The following is a 13579-nucleotide window of genomic DNA, read 5'->3' as shown; positions in this document are numbered from 1 at the left end:
CACACACACACACACACACACACACACACACACACACACACCACCCCATAACAAAAAAAATTATTTGTAGAGCCCCAGCCCCAGAAGCCTAGGAAACCAACACAGGTCTCCAGCTTGGGGCTTATTCTAGTTCCATTTCTGTTGCTGTGATAAAATCTGACAAGGGGACTAGATTGATGCTCAGCATTTAAGAACACTGACTGCTCTTCTAGAGGCCCCAGGTCCAGTTCTCAGTACTCATATCTCAGCTAACAACCATCTGTAATTCGAGTTCCAAGGGATCTGACATCCTCCTCTGATCTCTCCTGGGCACTGTATGCACATGGCACACTTACATACATGCAGGAAACACTTATACATACATAAAATAAAAATAATAAATGAAATATTTTAAATACCCTGACAAAAAGCTATTTAGGGGAGAAAGGATTTTATTTCAGCTTACAGTTCCAGGTTACAGTCCATCATTGTGGGGAAGTCAAGGCAGGAACTTTAAACAGCTGATCACATCCACAATCAAGCCCAGAAAGCATATGTGCCCGCTTGCTTGTGCTCAGCTTTCTACACTCTCATACAGTTCACAAACCCCTGCCTAGAGAATGATGCCTCCCACAGTGGGCTGGGCCTTCCTACATCAATTACCTTAGTTAAGACAATCCTGCTTGGTATGGTAGTACACACCTTTAATCCCAGCAGAGTCAGCAGATCTCTGTGAGTTTAAGGCCATCTGGTTATGACTATTGGGTAAAACTCCTAGAATGTGGGGCAGGAGAGATAGATGGCTTGAAGGTTTAGCGTGATGGCCGCTCTTGCAGAAGACCTGAATTTGGTTCCTAGCACCTACAATAGGTAGTTCATAAGTGCCTATAACTCCATTTCCAGGGGATCCAATGCCCTCTTGTGTGACCTCTGTGGGCACTGTGTGACATGGGTGCACTTACACACATGCAGGCAATACATTCAAAAAGAAAAGAAAGAAAAGAAAAGAAAAGAAAAGGAAGGGAAACTGGGTTTGGAATTTTGAAGTCTGAGCCTTCCCTGGGTTTGTGATAATTGGGCACAACACTCTTTGGTGATGGTGGACAATGGAGTCAACCTACTGTTACTGTAAAAACCAATGTGTGAGTTAAAATGAATGGTAGACTCAAAATGGTGAGATCATGAATACTGAGACCTGGTCTGAGTAAGAGGGGATCAAACCGATGGGCTAAGACGAAACAAAGGGCTCTGGAAAACCAAACCAAAACAAAACCCACCAAAGCTGGTCTTAGTCTTGGCAGGCTCTGACAGGCACATGTGATGCCCCTCTGAGGAACATATATAAGGCACATTTGCCTTCTCACACATTGTTGCACTCAATGCCACTAATTACAATAGACTAAATTGTGAGTAAAAACAGTTTCTAAAAATGCCTCCACCTATACCAGGAAGGAGACTGCTCCAGATCCATAGGCAAAACTGTAAGATATGCAGTAAAACAGGAAAATTGCAGTTCCCTGTTGGCAGCTGTGCCTTTGATGGTCAGGAAAGCCTCTTTGTGGTTAAGCATCCTTGAAGCTTCAGTAAAGCTATTCCCAGTACATCAGAAACTAAGGCACCAGGGCATTCGTCCATACATGTGTGCTAATAAAGGGTCTGAACCTGCAAAGACCTGACATCACTATAATATTGATTTTAATACTCACCCCCACCCCTTTGGTGAAGATCATGAAAAGAAATACCTTCAAAGGAGATCTACCATAATTTGAGATGAAAAAAATCATCAGCTTACTTCATGAATATACCACACACCTCATAAATATTCATAAGAACCTCTTCAAACTCCACAACATGGCTCTGCTAAGCTGCCGCTCACTGCTCCGGCTGCCACTGCTCTCTCTCTCTCTCTCTCTTTCTGAATGCTTTCTCTGCTTAGCTTTATTAACTAAACTGCTGCTTTGCTAAGTACATGTCTGCTCAAATTACCTAGGTCTCCTGAATGAATTCATTCCCTCAAGAAGATCAGAACTGTAGCTACAGAGATGGTTCAGGGGTTAAGAGCACCTGTTGTTCTCGCAGTAGACCCAGGTTTCATTCCAGAGCACCCACATGGTGGTTCACAACTGTCTGTAACTTCAGTTCCAGGGGACCCAATGCCCTCTTCTGGCCTCTGTAGGAATTACACACACATGGTGCACTGATACACATGCAGGCAAAACACTCATACACACAAAATAAATATAATAAATAAAATATTTTTAAAAAATATTTATTGGGGCTGGAGAGATGGCTCAGAGGTTAAGAACAGGCTGGAGAGATGGCTCAGCAGTTAAAAACACTGGCTGTTCTTGCAGAAGACCCAGGTTTGAATCCCAGCACCCACATGGCAGCTAAGAACTGTCTGTAACTTCAGTTCCAGGGGATCCAATGGCCTCTTCTGTCCTCCGAGGGCATTGCACGTCACGGGCGCACTTACCTACATGCAGCCAATACATGCATACACATAAAATGAAATAAAAAATAAATAAAAATATTTATTAACTTGGGCATGGTGACAAATATCTGTAATCCAGCACTTGGAGTTGGAAGGAGGAAGATCAGGAGCTCAATGTCATCTTTGCCTACATAGTGATTAGAGGTCAGCTTGGGCTACATGAGACCCTGACTTACTTAGGGGGGGACGAAAAGGGCTGGGGAGATGTCTCACTTGGTAAAGCACTTGCCTTATAAGCATGAAGATCTGAGCTCCATCCCCAGAACCCATGTAAAAATACCAGCTGTGGGGAGCTAGAGAGATGTCCTAGTGGTTAGGAACATGTACTGCTCTTGCAGAGAGTGTAGTTCTCAGCACCTACACAGGCATCTCACAATTGCCTGTAACTCCATCTCCAGGCTGGGGCTGGAGAGATGGTTCACTTATTCAGAGCACTTGCTCTTGCAGAGGACCCAGGTTTGGTTCCTAGCCCTCACGTGGCTGTTCAAACCATTTGCAACTCCAGTTCCAGAAGATCCCTCTTTTGGCCTCCATGGCCACAGGCACATATATGACACACATACATACATGTAGGCAAAGACTCATATACATAAAACAAAAATAGAATAAATCTTTTTTTAAAATGTGAGCTGTATTGTGGTCATACTTGTAATCCTAAGTCTGGGGAGGCAGAGACAGGAGGATCCCTGGAACTTGCTGGCAGCCAGTCTGGCCTACTTGGTGAGCTTCAGGCCAATGAGAGACCCTGTTTCAAAGGAAGTAGACTGCATTTCTGAGGATGAAATCCAAAGGTTGTCCTCTGGCCTCCACATGCATTTGCACACACACGAACATGCACACACTTGAATTTAAAAAATAACATTAACTAGCTGGGTGTGGTGAGAAACTGAATCCAGAGGACCATGAATTCAAGGCTAACCTTTGCTGCATATGGAGCAGTTGTCTCAAAAAAAGGGGGCACGGGTAGTGAGATGGCTCATAGGGCAAAGGCACTTGCCGCCAAGCTTTACAACCTGAGTTTAATCCCTGGAACTCACATGGTGGAGGGAGAGAACTGACTTATATAAGTTGTCCTCTGATCTCCACATCACTCACACACACAAAGAGAGAGAGAGAGAGAGAGAGAGAGAGAGAGAGAGAGAGAAGGAGAGAAACTAAAATGTAAAAATTGAAATGAAATAAGAGAAAGGATGGAATGAAGAAAGGGAGGAAGAGAGAGGAGAGGAAGGGAGGCATATAGCATCTTGTATTTTTAAATTATGAAAATAGTTTTGGCCATTTGGACTACCTCAGGATTCCCAGACCACACTTTCAATACCCCCTGATTTCTTTGAATTCCTGACAGAGCAGGAATCAGAAATGTCCAGTATGGTCCATACAGTAAATATTCTAGGACTTTCCGTCTTTGCCTTGACTCTTCGATTCTGCTTGGGTATCAGAAAAAGCAACCATAAATAATATGTAAGCGAGGAGATGTGGCTGTCACAACAAAACTTTATTTACAGAAACAGGTAGAGGGGCTGGATTTAGGTACTGGCCCTGGTTTGTCCACCCTTCATCTAGAATAGAAGTTTCTAGGGGCTTGTCCCACAAAAGGGAGAAGACAGCATTGCTTAACTCATCCTAGCCTGGCTCCTCTGAGGAGAAAGTAGGGACTTTCTTTTAGGAGACAACTTGATCATCTGTCTTATACTCTATGTTAGCTTTGACATTGCTGTGACTAAATTCCTGATAGAAACAATTTAAAGGAGGAAAGACTTATTTGGAACCACAGTTTCAGTGGGTTCAGTCCATGGTTGTTTGGCCTCATAGGTTTGGGCAGAACATCATGGCACCAGAAGCATGTGGAGGAGGACGCTCTTTCCCTGGTGGCAGACAGGAGACAGAGTGCAGCAGTAACAGGACAAGATGCAGCCCCTAAGGGCACACTCCCCAGTGACCTACTTCCTCTAACTAGGCCCCACCCTCCACAATTCCACTACTTCTCAGTTGTCTATTTTAAAATCATTAATGTAAGATAAAGCCATTCTTTAGGTAAAAGTCCCCACAGACAAACATGGAGCTATGCTTCACTAAGCTCCTAGGTGGTTCTTGGTCCACTCAGGTTGACAGTCAAAGACTTATTTAATTTTTATTTTATGTGTATGATTATTTTGCCTGCATGTATGTATGTGCACCATGTGCATGCTTGGCAGCTAAGGAGGCCAGACAAGGGTGTCCAATCCCCTGAAATGAGTTAGAGATGGCTGGGAGCTTCCTGATATGGGTCCTAGGAACAGAACCTAGGTCACCTGCAAGAACAGCAAGTGCTATTAACCGCTGAACCATCTCTCCAGCCCTGACAGTCCAAATGAACTATCACACTTTTATTTCCAGTTTGGTGAACTCCATGGTCACCACAATCCTTAGCTATGCTCAGCCAGCTCTTCCCCTTTGCAGCCCCAACTAAGCCCCAGCCCTGCTCTCCTGCAGCACATATAACTGGGTGGAGGGAGGCAACAGGCAAATCTTCCTCACCACCCCTGCCTGCACCTCACCTTGAACCTTGAGTACTCAGGGGTGGCAGAGGAGGTAGAAGGAAACTCAGTGGACTGGGTTCACTCAGGTACAGGTCCTGGGCCAGGCTACCTTTGCGCCACTTGTTACCTGTGTTCCTTAGATTTTGCAGATTATGTCCTACATATCCTTGTTTCTAGGGAACAACAGCTATAGGGAAAAACTCCTCTATTACTTCCAACTGCCCTTGTCCCATGCCCCCTAGCGCTGGTGAACATGGGTTGCCTGGTAAGTAGGTGGGTTTTGTTTGGGTTTTTCCCCTCTGGAGCAGAAACAAAGGGGGTTTTGGTTGACTTATGGATCCCAGTCCATAACATGACATTTCTGAAGGGCAGCATTGTGTTTGTCAGGGAGGGCACGGCCCCAGTCATGCCCTGGGCCTTCCTTTGCTCCCCCTCCCTCCTGCCAGCCCCTCTGGCATAGTCCAGGGCTGGACTATGCTAGGTGACCATCCTGGCCACTAAGGTAAACATCTTTGCTGGAAAAAAAACCAGAGGAAGCCTTAGAAACTTGTCCTAGCCAGACAGGGTGGAACACAGGCCAGTGATCCCATAATCCCTGCACGTGGGATGCTGGGGCAGGAAGATCTCAAAGCCAGCTGGGGATCCACAGTGATATGACTTGCTCTTCCTCTGTCATCTACCAACTCCTTTTGCCCTTGGCTTCTTTACCATGTGGTGTTATATGGTCAGCCCTGAGGGACTTGGTGAGATGAAGCAAAGAATTGAGTCTGGGTAGGGTGGGCATGGCAAGCTCCAAACCAAAGTCTACTCAATGACTGGGAGGTTTTCTAGGCTGTCACTGGACTCTCAGCACATACCCAAAGCCAGTCCCTTTCTGCCCAGAAGAGACTATGCCACCAATTGGGAGGAAATCCAGTCCTCTAGGGAGATGTTGCTATTGGGTTTTTAAAAATAGAACATTCAGGCTGGACTTTTATGGTCTTGTGAAGAACACAGCTCCTGACCTCCCACACCTGGTTTCTGCCCCTGACTGGCCCAGTCCAGCTGCCCAGAAGTAGCTCTGCACAAGCACTCAGAGTCCCTCAGCAGAGATGTGGAACTAGGCAGATTTATGAGTTTGGCCTTGGCTGAGGCCTTCTGCCATGGCTCCCAGCCACAGCCCAGCTGCTCTCCCATAGCCCATGCAGCTCGGGCTAGGACGTTCTGTGTCTTCTATCTCTACCCCAGCTTGCTGAGTCACCCCCCTCAGGCCCCTTTCCCTGGATACTGTGGGCAGCCCTATAGAGGAGCAGACCCAGCCCCTCTCAGCCTGTCAACCCTCCTTTTTAATCATGATCACCCTTTATGACTCTAGTTGGCCTTGGCTGCTGAAATTTAACAGGAAGGTGATTCCTTCCCTGTCTAGACTTCAAGGACTAATTTGAAATTACATCTGACCTGGAAAAGTTCATTCCAATGTGTAGAAGCTCTGTGCTTCATCCTCAAATTTCTTCAAGGCCAAGGGCAACTCCAGCATATTTTTGGCACCTTGTTTCAGGACTTAGGAAGAGCTTTAGAAGATGATATGGATGAGGAGAAGCTGGCCTTGGGAGATAATTTCTAGAACAACAGCACCTGTAACATCAGAGCCAATGAAGCCCCAAGCACTAATGGTGCTGGGAACCTGCTGAATCCCACTTTGCCTTATGTTTCCTTGAAATAAGGTTGGAAAGAGAAGACTGTCACTATCATCCCATGGAAAAAGTATACATGCTTTTTCTCAGGCCCTTCAAGGATATAGTTGAGTACCGGTATCCTTTGTAGGCAGGCCTGTAGGTGGTTGCCTAGTTGAGTTAAAGTAGCATTGTCTAGGGATAAGATGTTCTTACACTAGACAGCTGGGGCTATCTAAGTTTCTCTGGGAACTGGAATGCAAGCGATGTAAATTTTATGGCTTAACCTGTAGATATAACTCATGCCAAGAAAAGGGTGAAAGGGACAGGGCCCAGGGAGGGAGAAAATGTGGCGATGAGGGGCAGCTGGAGGGACCATAATCCAGGGACAAGGACTCTAAAATCCTCCCCACCTCTTTGATGATGGACGAGCATCTTTTGGGACAACTGAAAAATCATATTCCCTTCTTCAGTTTCCCCTCTAGCTTTGTGACCTCATCCCAGTGCCATTTAAACTTACTGCTACCAAGAGCTTATCAGGGTCCCCAGTGTTCCATCAGCACTCAGGGCTGCTGCCATTCTGGCCCCTTCCTCTGCACCTGTGGAGTAATTTCTGTCTTTTCAATATGTGCAGAGGGTTTCTAGGAGCCTTAGGAGAGAAAAGGGAAGGGTGATGCCCTAACTTGACTTTGAACCCAATTCAAACCCTTTCCTCTTCCACTTCCCTGTCGCTGCCATAGAAGAACCACAGCAAGTCCCTTCCTGGATGCCAAGAGTGTGGCTCTCCATCCTGGGTGCCCTTGGAACTCTCCACCACTGAAGTGGCCACTGCTGCTTTTGCCTGCTGGAACTTGGAAGCTGAGTCTGAGTCAAATCCAAGGCTGAGAGTCAGAGGGAAGACAGGGAGGGGTGGTAGAAAACCAGGTCCTTAAGTGAGAGTCACAGTCTAGGAGAAGAGGATGAGTGTGTTGGTCATTTGTCACCAAGAGCTGGAGAGAGTGGCTTGGAGGGAAGGAGAATATCTGCCGCTCCAGAGACTTGGGACCCCACCTCTGCATCCCTGGTTCTTTGGCCCGAAGCGATGGCTGTGGTGGACTCAAGGCCAGAGCACCCCAAGCCTCCTGCATAGAGACGAGATCGCATGGGCCACTTCTGCAAGACATGGGATAGGAAATGGGTAACGCTGTTACTGCAGCCCTGCACAGCCCAGAACCATTAACGCCTGAATTCTGCCCTCTCCCTGGCAGCCCCACCTGATACTCCAAATGCCACAGCCTGATAGCAATGATTTCTCCACCTCACACTCTAAGTGTGGCTGCAGAGATACAGCAAGAGCCCACTGAGGGCAGTGAAGGCTTTAAGAAGAGAAATGTTGGGAGGTTAGGAGGGAGGCAGGCAGGCACACTGGGTGGAGCTGGCAACAGCCAGGGGCTGGCAATGGAAAGCATAGTGCAGGGGCAGAAGAGGGTGGGGGTGTGGCTCCTTTGAGCACACATTCTCCAAAGATTGCTCCTCTTTCCAGCAGCAGCAAGGATGGTTTTCAAAATCGCAAGGCTCACTCTGCCCAGAGGTCTGCCCTCCTCTGTCAGTCCTTCCCCCTGTGGGCTGAAGGCCCTGCTCCCAGCTCACTGGCCTTCCCCACTAATCTGCCAGAGTTCTAGACCTAACCTAGGCTCTCCTTTGTTCACTCACCAACGTATTCATCAGTTGCTACTTGCAAGGGCTTTACATTGGTCACCGTTTTTACAGATAAGGATCCTACTGTGTCACCCCATGGCCCTGTGCCCAGTGCTACATTTGGCATTTTAGAGTTGCCCCATTTAATCTCAAATTTTTCTTTGGTATTTTAGCTGTATTTTCTGGTTTTTTGCTCTTTTTTTTTGCTCTTTCTAAGACAGGGTCTCCCTGTAACCCTAGCTGGCCTGGAACTTGCTTTATAGAACAGGCTGGCCTTGAACTCCCTCCTGAGTGCTGGGATAAAGGTGTGCATCACCACATCTGGCCTTTAGTTGTATTTTCAAGAAAACCCTCAAGTTTCAAGACTTTTCAGATGGATGATATGTAGGAGTAAAAGATAATGAAAAGTGTATTCACCATAAAAATAAAGTCGAGGCATAGAGATGTGCTCAGTTGGTAGAGGTCTTGATTAGCTTGATTAAGCCCTGGGTTCAGTCCTCAGCACCACATAAACCTGATGTGGTGGGGCAGGCCTGCAATCCTAACACTCAGGGAGGTGGAGGCAGGAGGATCAGAACTTCAAAGTCATTATTGGTTACATATCCAGTTCAAGACCAGCCTGGACATGTCTCATACCTGTCTCAAACAAACAACAACAAAATGTTGACCCCTTTAAAGGGCAAAGGCAACCCTTCCTTCATGACACAGCATAACTCTTTTTTGTTTGTTTGTTTTTTGTTTTTTTAAGGCAAGGTCTCTTACTATGTGACCAGACTGGCTGAGAACTTGCAATCCTCCTGACTGAGCCACCTGAGTACCAGGGTTACAAATGTGCTCTACCACATCCAGCTCACAGCATATTCTCTACACAACTCCCTAGGAGGCACCTTGAGGCCTTTGAAGTGATTGTGAGCAAGGGGTCTGCAGTCAGATACCTGGGCTCAACCCTCATCCAGCCACTTGACCTGTCTGTACTTCTGTCTCCTCCTCCATAATCTGCCTTTGTTTCTTGCATGGGTCAAGAGCTAAAAATGCCCTAAAGCACTTGGTTCAGCATCAAGTTTATCTTCAGCATCCACATCGTGGTAGCGTGATTATTGTTAATTAGATTTTTCATTTATTTTGTGCTCTGGAGGAGATGGCAGGCTCCTTGCTTGCTTCCATCTTGCACATGCTCAAGCTGAGGTTTGGGAAATCTAGGGAACAGTCTGGCACATGGTACATTCTGGAAGCCCTCCAAACTGTACTGCTTTCTCTCCCAGTGCAGTTGCTTCAAGAGTGCTGCTGTCTTAGACTGTTATCCTCTGGAGAGCAAATCTCTGCTGCAACAGAAGTCCAGAGAGCAGTGAGGCGGGCACTGTGTGAAGAACTAGGCTACGTGGGCCGATGGCTTTCCTTGGTTATAGTATTCTTTTTCTTTCTCTGACACTAAGAATCCCAGAGTCTCTCTTCTCTTGGAGTGATCACATTCCAATGCAAACATTCCCAATCACCACTCCACCCCAACTGGCAGCCTTGGTCCTCCTTCTGAGACAGCAGGAAAAAACTGGTCCCCAATTGTCAGTTTTGCCCAGGGCAGGGGCCCCATTCAGTGTGTCCTCCTCCCCATGCCCTTTCCCCAAGACTCTAGGCATTAACATCTCCCCACCAAGTCCCTAAACTGTTGACTTACCTTGAGAGGGTGCAAGTAGCGGAGTCCACGCAGGAAGGGTGGCCAGGTGGGACTGGGCAACTCATGGCCAAGCGTTCGGGTGAGGTGTGCTATGTAGCTGGTGGCCAGCACTAACACATCCAACTTGGAGAGCTTCGTGTCAGGTGGCACAGAGGGCAAAGCAGCCTGTAGGGCCAAAAAGGCCTGGCGCAGTGTCCTCACCCGGCTCCGTTCCCGTGCTGCGTTCTCAGGGCTTGCCTCACTCTGCACAGAGGGCCCCCATGAGTGGATCTGACCCAGACTCCCATCTGACCCTGACTTCTTGTTATTGTTGTTTCTGAGACAGGGTTTCAGGTAGCCAAGCTGGCCTTAAACTTGCTGTGTAGTCAAGAACGACCTTGAACTCCAGATCCTCCTGATTCTACTTCCCAAGTGCTAGGATTATAGGCATGCACCACCACATCAGGTTGACCCTGACTTCTAAGAGCCCACTAGTGCCAGGTCTGCTGGAGCAGGGAGTGCTGGGAACAGATGCTGATGGGTCTAGGTAGTTCTCAGCAGTGCCTCATGACACAGATGAGGGAAGGTCTGGGGCTGGGATCAGAAGGCAGCAGCGTGGCAATGCTTAGCTCAGAACCTTAGAGCCCTATATTCTTTCTACGATTCCCAAGTCTGAATCCTGCTTATCAGGATAGGCTGGGGAGACAGGAAGCACAGAGCCATGCCCTGCTCAGTAGGACCGACCCTTGACCCAACACAGTCCTGTGATTAAGCGGTTACTGTGGAATAGCAGAATCAGCACTGACAAAGATCAAAACATACAGTCTGGGTCTGGGAATGCAGCTTAGTTGGCAGAGCATTTGCCTAGCATGTATGAAGCCCTAGGGTTTGATCCCTAGCACCACATAAAAAGGGTGTGCTGGTACAGATCTGTGATACCTAGCACTTGGGATGAGGAGGCAGAGGATCAAAAGTTCAAGGTCATCTTTGGCTACAGAGTGAGTTTTTGAGGCTAGCTTGGGCTACATGAGACCCTGTCTCAAAAAACAAACAAACAAACAAACAAACTGAACCAAACAACGGGACCCCAAGCAATTTATACCCTTCCTCTTGGCCTCTGTTTCTTCAGGAAAAATTAGTTGAGCCAGCTCTCTGAACTGTGCTCTGGTAAAGACCAGTTTTGATCCATTCTGGCCACTTCCAGCATGGCACCTTGGATTTAAGGGCCAGCATCCTGCTCTTGGGCAGGAACGATGGTACTGAGCAAAGCTCTGCCCTCAGAGGTGGCATCTCACCACTTTTCAAGCCCTTTCTCCCCAGTTCCCTTCTCTGGTCCAGAATTTCCTTACCTTGCCATGAGCTGGTCCCCTAGCTTTGTTTCCTCGGAAGGTAGGGGCAGCTCTGCTCCATCTCTGGTTACTCCAGCTGGAATCTTCCCATAGGTCCTGCCTGGTCCTGCCGAGGCGGCTTCTCTTCCTGTCAGTGCCTGGAAGTAACCTCGCTTTGACCTTAACCTGGCCATTCCCTGTTCCTGGCATTGCTGGTGCTCCTGTGGCCTCCTCCTGTGGCATGCAACTCCCTTGGAGTATAGGGTGCATCTCCTAGAGCAGGAACCCAGTGCCCGAGGGAGCCCTTGGGCTCAAGTTAGCCCAGACAGTCTGGCCATCCAGCTAGCAAAGTCTGCATCTGAGGAGGCTGGAGCCAACTCAGTCCTGCTTCACTCCTTGCTCTGGGAAAACTGCCCACCCGGCACAGCCCCCGCAAAATGCCTCCGCCTGCCTCCCATCACAGCTGAGGGGTGGGGGCACTGGACACTGGGAGTGGCCAAGCCCTCTAACAAGGCCCATGCAGAAGAAGGCAGGAAGATGGTAGGAAGAGAGTGCCCTTTCATACCACAACTGACCCCAACAGAGTAGTGGTGAGATGGACCCGTTGCTTCAAGTCTGCAGCTCAGAGAGTCCATGGTCAGACTCTGGATCTCCATCCCTCTCTTCCAGAAGACTATCCACACACATCTCACAAAGGCCTTTCTTCTTCCCACCAATGAATGCGACCTATCTACAGGGCACCATGCCTCACTCCTCAAACGTACTTCCCATCCCCAACCCCATGCTTTAAGTTCTGCCTTTCCATGTCCTAACGCCTTCCTCCTGTACTGCCAGAGGAAAGCTGCCATCCTTGGGGCTCGCCCTTTATTTATGAAGACTTCAAACCACCCCCATAACCTGTGTCTCTGCTAATGTCCTAACAGTTGGATGTTCACAGGTCACTATATGCCCTACCCTGTACTCTATACTTTATACCTATCATCTTATCTATTCATAAGACCAACAGTCTAAGAAAAGACTCAGGGTTGGAGACATGGTTCAGTGATTAAGAGCACTTCCTGCTCTTCCAGAAGACCTGGGTTCAGTTCCCAGCACCCACATTTCAGTTAACAATGGTCAGTAACTTGAGTTCTAGGGGGATCTGATGCTTTCTTCTGGCTTCTACAGGCATTGCATGCAAGTAGTACACTTATACACATGCAGGCAAAACACTCATATGCATAACATAAAAATAAGTAAATCTTTTTTATTATATTTATTTAATTTTTACACGTATGAGTGTATTGCCTGCATGTATGTAAGTACACCCATGTCATGCAATGCCCACAGAGGTCAGAAGAAGGCATCAAATCACCGGAAACTGGAGCTACAGATGGTTATTAGCTACCATGTGGGTGCTGGGAACTGAACCTGTATCCTCTGGAAGAGCAGTCAGTGCTCTTAATCACTGAGCCATCTTTCCAGCCCCAAAAATAGATAAAACTTTTTAAGAAAGGAAACGTGTGTGTGTGTGTGTGTGTGTGTGTGTGTTCATGTGTGTTTGGGTACGTGTGCACATGCATATGGAGGCCAGAGGTTAACCTCAATTCCCATTCATCAGGTACTGCCCACCTCATATTTGGTCTTTCACTGGAACCTGGGCTCACAGACGAGGCTAGGCTTTTTGACCAGTGAACCCCAGGGATCCTCTGAAAAGAGAGGTGTTTCAGATGTGGAGAACTGAGGTGTAAGGGGATGAAGTAACTTGACCAATGCATTTTGTCTTGTTTTGTTTTTGAGATTGGGGTCCTGCTATATCGTCCTGGAACTCACTATGTATCCCACCCTAGCTTCAAATACACAGCAGTCCTTCTGTCTCAATTTCTCAAATGCTGGGATTACAGGTGTGCAGTACAAGCCCGACCTAGTAAGTAGTAGGTTTGGGTGAAACCTAGGTAGTCAGTTGGACTTGGAAACCTCACCCTATGCTGTTCTGTCTCTTGTCGGTCATGCCCTTGTCAGTCCTACATTAGAGTTAAGGCTTTGCAGGCAAGGATCATGACATTTGCTGAGCTGCATCACCTTCTCCATATGGCTAAGTTTAAGGAGGGAGACTGAAGGGAATAGTGAATCTTCCACAGTGGCCCTGCCTGTCCTGCCTCTGCCAGCAGCAGAACCATCTTCAGGTCCCTGTGCCTTAGGGGTTTTGTTGTTGGTTGTTTTCTTTTTTTTTCTGTTTGTTTGTTTGTTTTTGGTCCTTTGAAACAGGGTCTCTCTGTAGCCTCAGCTGACCTGGAACT

At 47.6% G+C, this 13579-nt stretch overlaps 1 protein-coding gene across 2 annotated transcripts in view; it reads right to left on the bottom strand.

Moving 5' to 3' along the window:
• The window catches only part of Tcf23 (transcription factor 23), a 24676-nt gene extending 12986 nt beyond the window's left edge, over positions 1-11690 (bottom strand). Inside the window, exons 1-3 of one of the 2 annotated variants that reach the window (XM_008835035.2) lie at positions 11322-11690; positions 9994-10236; positions 3948-7796 (exon numbers count right to left, since the gene is read on the bottom strand). In XM_008835035.2, coding sequence (XP_008833257.2) covers positions 7617-7796; positions 9994-10236; positions 11322-11570 — 672 coding nt within the window. In that variant the 5' untranslated portion in view covers positions 11571-11690 and the 3' untranslated portion in view covers positions 3948-7616. Of the gene's footprint in view, positions 1-3947; positions 7797-9993; positions 10237-11321 lie in introns of those variants that run through there. The other variant, XM_017798659.1, reaches the window with a different exon arrangement.
• Positions 11691-13579: the final 1889 nt, after the last annotated feature.

Source organism: Nannospalax galili, unplaced genomic scaffold, assembly GCF_000622305.1.
Source record: "Nannospalax galili isolate Female #2095 unplaced genomic scaffold, S.galili_v1.0 scaffold517, whole genome shotgun sequence".
Lineage (NCBI taxonomy): Eukaryota > Metazoa > Chordata > Mammalia > Rodentia > Spalacidae > Nannospalax > Nannospalax galili.
The sequence above is the reverse complement of the archived record's forward strand: the minus strand, read 5'-3'. Positions and strand labels throughout refer to the sequence as shown.